Raw genomic sequence first — 10,113 nt, forward strand, 5'->3', positions numbered from 1 at the left:
AAACCATAGACACAGAGACCCACTCTGGAGGTTTTTAGTGTGGCTTTTGGAAGGGAAGAGCTGCATCAGGAAATGGTTTTTTGTCCTGAGAAAAGGTGACTTGTTTTATGACAACGGGAGAAATGGGTTGGAACAGGGAAGGGATTCCATCAGCTCTTGTTTTGGTAACGGAGAGCTGTGGACGCCTGGGCTGACAAACACCCTCTGGTGCTTGGTGTTGTCAATCGGACACACGTGGAACCAGCGCGGCAAAGGCTGCAGGGGGTGACTCCACCAGCTCGGCAGATGGAGCCCTTGGGCACGTGCCGGGGCTGAGCCCCGAGGCCCGGGAGCAGTCCCTCCCGTCTGAGCCGGAGACGCCCCAGACGCGTTCCGTCCTTTAATTCAGTGGGAGCAACACGTCCTGCTCGTCTGGCCGGAGTCTGCGGCACCTTCACGGCATCCGCGGGCTTCTTGCCTGGAAAAATGCTCCTGTCAAGTGACGATAAACAGCAGCCTCGCGGGATTGTTTTTAAGGCCCATCACCAACCTTTAACAAGTGTCTTCTGTTTTTTTGGTAGCCCTTCGGTCACAACCAGTCACAGCAAGATATCCTGCAGGAGAACACGATTCTGAAAGCTACCGAGGTGCAGTTCCCTCCAAAGCCAGTCGTCACGCCGGAAGCGAAGGTAAAGCTCGCGGCGAGGTCGATCACGCTGTGCGTGTGGATCCGCGATCGCCACCGCGCTTCTGTCGGCTCTGTTTCCATGTCGATGGCGATCGCCACAGCGCTTCTGTCGGCTCTGTTTCCATGTCGATGGCGATCGCCACCGCGCTTCTGTCGGCTCTGTTTCCATGTCGATGGCGATCGCCACCGTGCTTCGGTTGGCTGTGTTTCCATGTCGATGGCGATCGCCACCGTGCTTCGGTTGGCTGTGTTTCCGTGTCGATGGCGATCGCCACCGCGCTTCTGTCGGCTCTGTTTCCCTGGAGCCCGCAGGGGTTCTGTGTTGGATCCGCTCTCCTGCAGGGCGGTCGGTGGCTCTGCGCTGTAGCCGTCAGGCTGAGGGTGGAGCAGTGCAGCGTTCGGGTGCCTCGCTCAGGCTCTCTCCTGATAAAGTAGAGCTCCCGGTGCAGGAGCTGGGCTGTCTGTGCTCACGGGGAAGGAGTTCCAGGGTTGTCGGATTGGCTCCGCTCCCAACAGTTTCTCAGTCAGATAAACTCTTTTGTTTCTGTCCGGCTACTAATTCTCGTTTCGCCTTTGTGGGGCGTCCGCAGGCGTTCATCAGACGCTGCTTGGCCTACCGAAAGGAGGACCGGATAGACGTCCAGCAGCTGGCCTGCGACCCCTACTTGCTGCCTCACATCCGCAAATCCGTCTCCACGAGCAGCCCAGCTGGAGCTGCGATCGCATCGACCTCTGGATCCTCCAATAACAGCTCCTCAAACTGAGACACGGGAGCAGGCCAAAAACTGCTTGAGAAACGGGCGGAAAACGACAGACTTTCAGAAACAGCGTTGGAACAGAGGAATCCGCAAGGGTCTCAAACCTGTACCAGGTGCTTTTTTTTCTCTTGCTTTTTTCCATCCATAGAGCATGACGACATCAACTCTCATCAAGAAAACCTTCGGCATCTAGGCCAAGCCACGTGGATAGGAGATGGCTTGAGGTTTAATGACCACAAACGGTGGCTGCTCCGAGCACGGAGGGGAAGCTCAAGAAAATACAAAAAGACATGGTTCCATGTACTGTGAACTTGTGAACATGCAGCCTTGGGGAATCCAGGACGCCGTGTGTGCTTCATATGAAGAATGTGGACTCTGGAAAAAGACTGGGCTAGTCCAGTGTTGATATTTAAACATTGTTCTTTTTCTTTTAATAAAGTTTAGGTAACATCTCCTGAAAAGCTCGAAGCACCAACGTTCAGCTGGGGATGGTTTATGACTCTTTGCCCTTTGGAGGGGAAAAAAAGTTGATCCTGCCTGTTCATGGCACTAGAGTTAGTGTTTTACCCCTAATTAATTTCAGTTTTTTAAAAATAACAATTTTTTGGAAGAAAAGCAGTTTTCTGGTCTCGCAGTGAAACCCGTATTAGCAGGTTTGTAGCGGTGTGGTTGTGCGGACGGCGCAGCTTTCGGCTCCCTCGGAGCGGCCTCAGAGATTCAGGAGCAGAGGAGAACAGGAGAACAGAACAGGCCCCAGGTCTCCGCACGGGCGCGGATCGCGGCCCAGACCGCCGCAGGGTTTCAGCTGCCGCTTCACGGCTCTCACAACGGTTGCACCTCTTTAATTCGCGTGGAGCGCTGTTCTTTCTGGAGACGGGCCCTGGAACACGTTCGCGCCCGCTCGGGTGAGCGCGGTGTCCCGGCGGGCAGGAAGGAGCGGCGGCGCGGCTGGGCCGTGGCAGGTGTGACCTGGGCTCCCGCAGCACTGCCTGTATCTCGGTGCAAAAGTGCGAGGCTGAAGACTCTTCCCACGTTAGGAGGCTCCGCAGCAAAGCTTCCTCCCTCCCTTAACGCCTTCCTTTTGAAACCGCTGACTTCCCTGCCTTGCTGCTGCCCTTGCAAATGAGGGGAAGGAGATGATGTTCCAGGAGGGAGCAAACACCCTAATCATTACTTTTGTCTCCCGTCTGTAATCCCGGAGGGCTCTCACCCCCTCGGCTGGGCGATGCAGACCTCCTGTCCCGCTCTGCCCTGTTTTCTCCCTGCGTTGCAGGAAAACCGAGCACACAGAAAGCGCAGCGCTCGAACATGTGGCGGCCAGGTTGGAGCGCTCCTGACATGTGGCAGGAGTTCAGAGCCAGGGGATGTTGAAAGCTGCAGAGCTGGAGAGCAGGGTTTGTCTGGGAGGGAGCTCCTGTGGCGCAGCATTGCAGTTCAGGGCGCTGTTTGAAAGCAGATTCCCCTGTGCGCTCCCAGCCCCGTGCCCCCCGGCGCGTGTCGTGCCCCCCGGCGCGTGTCGTGCCCCGCGGCACCGCCGGTTCCGTCCCCAGCCGCGCGGGGCTGTGGGGACGCTGGTGTCCGAACGGCCTGTCCGAGGCAGGAGGCGTTCTCCACCCGCACTCCTGCTCATCTGCCGTACCGCGAACCAGCGCCTGCCAGTGCTGCGTTAGACCTGATCGGGAACTTGCGGTTAACTGAAAAGAAATGGAGTCTGTTGAAATTAAGTAGCGGGCCTGGGAAGCGGAGAGCTCTGCCGCTTGGATTTTTATTACTATTTTTGTAGTGACTCTTGGGCTTTTGATTGGACGTGCTCGCTTGCAGCTGCGTCAAGGTGGTCTCTCAGCTGTTGTGTTTTAAACAGAGAAACGCTGCATCTTTAAACCCCCAGCGCTGTTCCCCAGCCCTTTCCATCCCTTGGCTCTGCCCCACAGGTTACCTGGTAGCGAGCGGCGCCTCCGCGGGCCCGTTCGGCCCCCATCGGGCAAACCAGGGCTGACGCTTCCTGCTGTTCGCCGGATGACGGTTCGGTGTCCGTCCGCGTCGGGGACGATTCTAGAAGGGTTTTTCCTGCCCGGTCCCGTTGTTTCTCGGCCATCCAGTGTGTGCTCTGTGGGTGTGAATCGTTCAGTGTCAGATGCGTTTCTCCTGCTGTGCGACACCCATTCAGGGGCCGGCGGCGAGGAGCCTGCTGGAATTCCGGCTGCGGCGCCTTCCTCGTTAATACGGGTTTCACTTCCAGTAACAGACCCTATTGCCACACTGTTCATTTACTTAAAGAAAAGTGTATGAAGAATTTGTAACTTAAAGCGGGCCAGACCGTTTTGGCTCTACCCAACAGATGAGACATGGATATTAAAATAAGTTTTAAGAAACTGATTTGCTTGGCCCTTACTGTTCTGCTCTTCGTAGCGCCGGCACAAGCGCTCTCGCGGTGGCTGCGCGGAGGCGACGCGGGGTGGGGGACGGGGACGGTTGTGTTTGGCTCTGAGATCTCTCCGTTGGAGGTGGGAATCACTCAAATTTACCACGTTTTAATTACTGGCATTGATTTTGTTCTGGAACATAGGGACAGACCCAAGATGGGTCCGTCCCTTGGTTCCCGCTGAGCAGCGGCTGCCCTAAGCAGCTCCCTACGGCTGGATGTCAAACCCACTGTTATGTCTGTCGATGGAATCGGTGCCGAGCTGGGTGCCCTGGCCGGTGGTGCTGAGCTGGGTGCCCTGGCCGGCGGTGCTGAGCTGGGTGCCACAGCCCGTGAGGACACAACGCTCCGGTCTCGGTCACCGGGAATAACCGCGCTGTGCGGTGACGAGGAGCTCGGCTCCTTTAATTCCTTACGCCTGAGGCTTTGTCAGCTTTAAAAAATACAATAGAAACTGGAACAGGGCCGTGGCAGCCGAAGGCACCACGTCTGTTTATATCTGCACTGATACCCAGGGAGCACCGGCTCCCCCGCCGTCTCCCACCCGCTCCGCGGGGTGTCCCCAACGTCCCCACCACATGAGGGGCCGCGTGTGTCCCCCATTGCTGCTGGGGACCCGCGTTCCTCCGCAAGCCTGACGTCACCCTCCTTGCACTTGAACTTGAGTCAGCGTTCAGCTGAGCGCGGGTGAAACCGAACACCGAGAGCGGCTCCGGCTCCCTCCCGGCTGCTGCAGTTGATTATTTCTTGGCCCCCTGTGCCAGTTTTGATGATGCGGCACAGATTTTGGGCAGGGGGAGGCGGCGGTGTTGCGGGAGCCGCGTACCCGCATGTGCCGCGTACCCGCGTGTGCCGCGTACCCGTGTGCGCCGTGTACCCGTGTGCGCCTGGCGTGCCCGGGAGCCCGGGGAGCTGCAGAATTGCCCACTCAGGTCGGTGCCAGCAGGGATGAGGTTGTGGAGGGGCCGGTGTTTTGCCTCCGACGTTAGCGGTCGAGAGTCACGCTAGGGAACGAGCTTCCTTCTGCCAACGGGCAGTCCCGGCTGGTTTGTGACCCGGCGAACCCTCAACACCAGGTTTGCGCCACTGCCGCCGTCTCCTGGGGTTTGCTGCTGGGGGAAGTTTTCTGGGTGCTACGTGAGCCTGGCTCAAGCAGTCTTGACTTAACCCCCCCATTCCCAGCATGAAGGGAAGAGATCTGCAGCACGTGGAAGTGGGACCTGGCGCACCCCTGACCCCACCCCCCAGAGCTGCCTTTTTAGCCAAATTCCGATGGATCTTTGTGCTGATATTCTGAATTCGCACCGCTGCGTGCGGCTGCGCCCGCGGTCTGCGCTTCACCCCATCCCCAGCGCTGCCCTTGGGGACAAGCGGGTGCCCCCCGGCCATCGCCCTGGGTGGGGGCGAGAGGCCAAGCAAACGCGGAGCCGCCCGGCCTCCCCTTGCCACGTTCACGCCCGGAGCAGGCGTCTTGGCCACAAGGACGCCATTGTCTGTGCGGGGAGCCGAGGCTGAGATGCGCTCCCATGTCGTGCATTAACTGCACGAGAAACGGGAAGAGCCGCAGGCTGCCGGCGCCGCACGCTCCGCGTCGCTCCCAGCCCTGCGTCGGGCCCTGGGATGGGTTGGCACAGCCGTTCTCCCTCCATCCCTTGGCTGCAGCTCCTTGTTCCTGTTGCTCTGTCGCTCCTCATTTCCAAACGCCAGCTGGGTGCTGGGTCAGCGCGGGGGGACTCGGTGCCTCGAGCTGATCCAGCGAAGCCTGAAGCCGGAGGTTTGCCACCGCCTGCCCCAGCAGCGTGGGGTGAGCATCAGCGGCCCGCGGGCGCGGAGCTGCTCTGTTCGGGCTGCGGGGGGTGCAATGGTCCAGCTGGAGCTGGAAAGGCCTGAGATGGAGGTAAAAGAGCTGCGGGGAGCAGTGGGGTGAGGATGGAGGTGGATCTCGCATCCCCGCTCCAGCAGCCCCAGGGAACGCAGGAGCGGGTTTACAAGGTGCTTGGCTCTGGTTTGCGTCCATGGGGAGAAAACCGCAGAGCTCTGCTCAGCCCCGTCCTCTCTCGGCCGCGCGGGAGCCGCGAGCACGGGCTGGCCGGGGGCCGCGGGACGCGAGCGGCCGCCTCTGCCACCTCCTCGCTGTCGGCTCTGCCTCCAGATCGGCGCCCAAAACCGCTTTGTTCAGCATCTGCTCATCCCGGCTCCCGCTGATCCCAAAATCCCGCCCGCTCGCCCCCAGACCCGGGAGAGCGGCTGGGATCGGTGCCAAAACCCCTCCAGGCCAGGAGGGCCAGCGGGGCTCCCGCTGCAGGGAGCGCGCCCATGGCGGGGGGGTGAGGCCGGGCCGGAGGTGAAATCGAAGCGTGGGGCCGGGCGGCGCTGTTGCTGAAAGGGCCGCGGGACAGGGTGGGATCCGCGCTTCCGGACCGCGGCCGGTGCCGTTCGGGAGGTGCTGTCCCTCCACCGCTCCCCGGCTGCCTTCCCTCCCCGCTCTGCAGCCCCGCTCTGCTCCTCGGCTCCTGACTCATGCAGAGAAAGTGCTGGGGTTTTAATTTGTTTTAAAGACAGTTCTTTTGCAAATGGCTGGGATTCTTTCTCCCCCTTCCCGGCGCCCTGGGAGGGAGGGGAGGCGGTGGGCTCGGGCAGCGCTCGCCCCCGCGGCGGAAGGGCAGGGATTCGGCGCTGGCCCTCCCGGGGCTGGGGCGCCCTGCAATTCCTCGTGGCAGCTTTGAGCGAGCACATCTGCTTTTAATAAATTATTTGCAGCTTGAACTCGCCTGACTTTCAGGGGCTGCACAAGAGAGAGAAGCAAAGAGCCCCGAGAGCCTCAGCGCTGGGCAGCCGCAAAGGGACCCCGTTTGCAGTGCTGGGAGGGATTTGGGGGGTCCCTGGGGTGGCCCCAGCAGCTGGCAAAGCCCCATCTGCTCCTGGCCAGAGTGGAGAGCACGGTCAGCTGGGAGGCAGGGAAACAGCTCCTCTGTCTGGCCAGGATCCTTCCACCCGCAGCTGGTGCTGAGCAGAGCTCAGGCTGATCTTAAATTATGTTTCTGCACTCAGGCACCAAACACAGGGAGTAAACTGCCGCCCCAGCCCCCCGGCTCGGGGGAGCCCCGACCACCGGTGCTGAGACCCCTCTCCCTTTCCTTGGGGAAACCAAACCCAGGAGCATCAGCATCGCCCCATGGGCACCAACACACGTGGGGCCATGGAGGAGCTGAGCCCGGTCCGTGGAGGGGAGGGTGCAAACGCACACTGGTGCTTTGGGGACAAATCCCCTGCTGTATCCCCACGTGGGTCCCCCCGTGATGTGTCAAGCCCCATATCCCAGCGATGGGGCTGTGACCACCCCCGCTGCAGAGCCTGGCAGAGGCGTTTGGGGGGAACCCGAATCCATCACTGGGACCGGGGTGGCCCTGGCCGTCCCCCGCCTGTCTCCGACGGCACAGGGAGAGCGACGTGGCCTTCCCCGCTGCCGGCGCGGGGGAGAGAGCGGCCAGCAGGCGCCAGGACGGCCTCTTCCCTAAGCAGTGACCTCAGCGCCGCGGCGCCTGCCAGGTGGGTGTTGATCTTGGCCCGGCCCGTGCGGTTCGGGGGCCAGGATGAGGCCGAGGCGGTGCGGTCGCAGCGCTGAGCTCGCGCGGGGCCTGGCAGGTGCTGCTGCTCCCCGGCTGCGATGGCCGAACCGAAGCGACGTCCGTGGCACCGGCAGCCCTGGACGGGCGCTGCCTGCCAACGGGGCTTCGCTCTGCAGCGCTGGAACCCCTGGGGCTGCGGAGAGCGACGGGAGCGGGGGGACACCCTCGGAAGAGCAGGATGTGCAGCCACCCTGGTTGGATGCAGAATCAACCACAGAACGGTTTGGATTGAAGGGACCTTCCCAGCTCCCCCAGTGCCCCCCCTGCCATGACAGGGACATCTTCACCAGCTCAGGGTGCTCAGAGCCCCGTCCAGCCTGGCCTGGGATGTCTCCAGGGATGGTTCAGCCACCACCTCTCTGGGAACCTGGGCCAGGCTCTCACCACCCTCAGGGCAACAATTCCTTCCTCATGTCCAGCCTCAATCTCTTCTGGTCCACAGCTCCCCACATCCTGTCCTCTAATCCCTCTGGCATGAACCAACACCAAACGTGCCCCGTGTCAGCCCCAAGCTCAGTAACTTGCAGGGCGTCACCCCAATGGCTGGGCCCCTCATTGGTGACATTAGCTTTGCAGCCTGCAGGAAGCCGAGCATCCCCCGTTGACCCGTTTTCCGAAGGCGCCGGGTAAGGCCAGGACGAGCCCGTCGCTCCAGCCCTCACCCGGTGCACAGAGCTCTCTGGAGAGGACGCGAGCGGCGCGGTCACCGTCCCTGCACGCGGCCGCGTCCCCGCGTCTGGCAGCAGCTCGGCAGGGCCAGGGAGGTCAGACAGCTTGGAAACGTCCCAGGGGACGGGAAAAATGCATTTCCTCCCAATCCGCTGCAAGAGCAACTCAATTGGTGCTAAACTGGGTTAGGAGGAGTGCAGGCGAGGAGCTGTTGGCCTGCGTTGGAGGAATTAGTTATTAGGAAGTGCTAATTATCTTCTAATCACATGTAGCGCTGGGGCCTCCAAGACATGGGATGAACCAGAGCAGGAGGCAGCGATGCTCCGCGGGATGGAAACCCTTTCGTGTCCCCCCTTTGGACAGGATTTGCCTCCTGGGACGGCGATGTCAGGTTCGTCCAGGATGGGTAAAGGGAGGAGTTCATGGGGCGTCGCAGCTCCCGACACCCCCAGAGCGGATTCCAGGTCAGGGATGGAAATGAGGGTCTGGGCAATGCCCTGGTCTCCTGGCGCTGTCTCACGCCTGCAGCGAGCGCGTTCTCCCCGCGCTGCCTCAATTAAAACATAATCCCCGGCCTAAAATATCCAACAGCCCCGATGCTGATGTGCTTAATTGGGCCCCTTCTGCAGGGTTCGCATCCCCAAAGCCGGGCCTGGCTCCGGCCCGCAGGTCCTTCCTGCTTCTTTCTGGGAAACAACGGACTCATTTATTTTCACAAGAACAGCCAAGCACCACGTGGCTGGCTCACACGTGTCCCCCGCCTCGTGGGGCCGGATCCCGCTCCCCGCCGCAGGGACCACCGCCGGCATCTTGGCCGCATTAAAAGCACCGTGTCACCTGGATTTTGCGTGGTGCGGTCTGCGTGTCGAGGTCTGACGTGCGTCCCCCTGCGCTGCACAAATCCCTGGAGAGCTCGAGGACGAGGTGAAGCTCCTGTGTCCTCGGGGATGCTCCTGTGGGCTGGGCGCCACAGCCGTCAACCTTTCCACACCGATGCATCCAAATCTTTTCCTTGTGCCACGTTGCCACTCCGTGGGCAACACCAGGAGAGACGCTGGACCATTTCAGACGGGTCTGAGTGCAACGCTCCAGTGCAGAGGCGACACAGCGGCACCAGCCCGCACAGCTCCCGTGGGGCTTTCCAACAGAACTGCGAGCTATAAAAGCTCAGGGCACCCAGCCTGGTCCCACCGCACTTTCCAATATTCCCACCTCCCCTCTCAGAGCTTGCTTGGTCGTCTCAGAGCTGGAGGACCCCCCTCCAGCAGCCGGGCCGGATGATGCGCGGGGGAGCCAGGGCCCAGCTGCTCAGCGGTGTTTTCTCTTCCCAGGTTTCAGGAATCTGAGGCTGAACCCCCCCAGGTGCTCGTCTGACCCGTTACCTCCAGGAGGGGGTGAGCAGCTGCGCTTTGTTGGTGCTGATGGTTTTTAAGGTGCAAATGGTTTTTAGTACAGAAGAAAACCCTCCTGAGCAGGAACCGGGTGTCTGCGTGGCATCCTTACACAGAAACACCCAGCCCCACGGCCACATGAAGTTCGGGAAATCTGATTTCCAGTGTTTCCTATGTTTTCCTTTGCGTGTCTTCTGGGGCCCTGGGCAGCCCTGCCTAGAGGTGAGGTGTAAAAAATAGTCAATACCATATTTTAAAGCTTTTAAAGACCTTTTGCATTCAGCCCTTGTATATGGGATATATCCATAAGAGCACAGCTGTCTGCTCCACGCTCCTCAGCAGAGCTCGGGGAAGCCGGGGTGTTGCACCCCTGCAACCGGAGGGATGAGGCCGCTCTCCGAGCAGGGCGGAAGGTGCAATGAGCTGGGTCCGACCTCAGCATCTCCCGCCGCAGGTGAGGCGGGGCTGCGCGGCTCGATGCCGCAGGGGCGGACGGAGGAGGGTTCAGCTGGCTGGCTCGGCAATTTGGGATGAGATGACCCCTCAAACACGCAGAGGTGCGACCCAAACTGTGCAG

At 60.8% G+C, this 10,113-nt stretch overlaps 1 protein-coding gene and 1 long non-coding RNA gene across 3 annotated transcripts in view; both read left to right on the top strand.

Annotated features, from left to right (window-relative positions):
* Window positions 1–3,801, top strand: part of TLK2 (tousled like kinase 2) — a 35,083-nt gene extending 31,282 nt beyond the window's left edge. For both annotated transcript variants that reach the window (XM_065856104.2, XM_065856105.2), the window contains exons 21-22: window positions 561–668; window positions 1,258–3,801. In XM_065856104.2, coding sequence (XP_065712176.1) covers window positions 561–668; window positions 1,258–1,431 — 282 coding nt within the window. In that variant the 3' untranslated portion in view covers window positions 1,432–3,801. The remainder of the gene's footprint in view (window positions 1–560; window positions 669–1,257) is intronic.
* A 1,556-nt stretch (window positions 3,802–5,357) lies between these two features.
* On the top strand, window positions 5,358–9,758 carry LOC139825485 (uncharacterized). Its single transcript, XR_011735546.1, has 3 exons — window positions 5,358–5,651; window positions 8,418–8,536; window positions 9,477–9,758. It is a non-coding gene; the product is annotated as an uncharacterized lncRNA (long non-coding RNA).
* Window positions 9,759–10,113: the final 355 nt, after the last annotated feature.

Source organism: Patagioenas fasciata, chromosome 22 (genome assembly GCF_037038585.1).
Source record: "Patagioenas fasciata isolate bPatFas1 chromosome 22, bPatFas1.hap1, whole genome shotgun sequence".
Classification (NCBI taxonomy): domain Eukaryota; kingdom Metazoa; phylum Chordata; class Aves; order Columbiformes; family Columbidae; genus Patagioenas; species Patagioenas fasciata.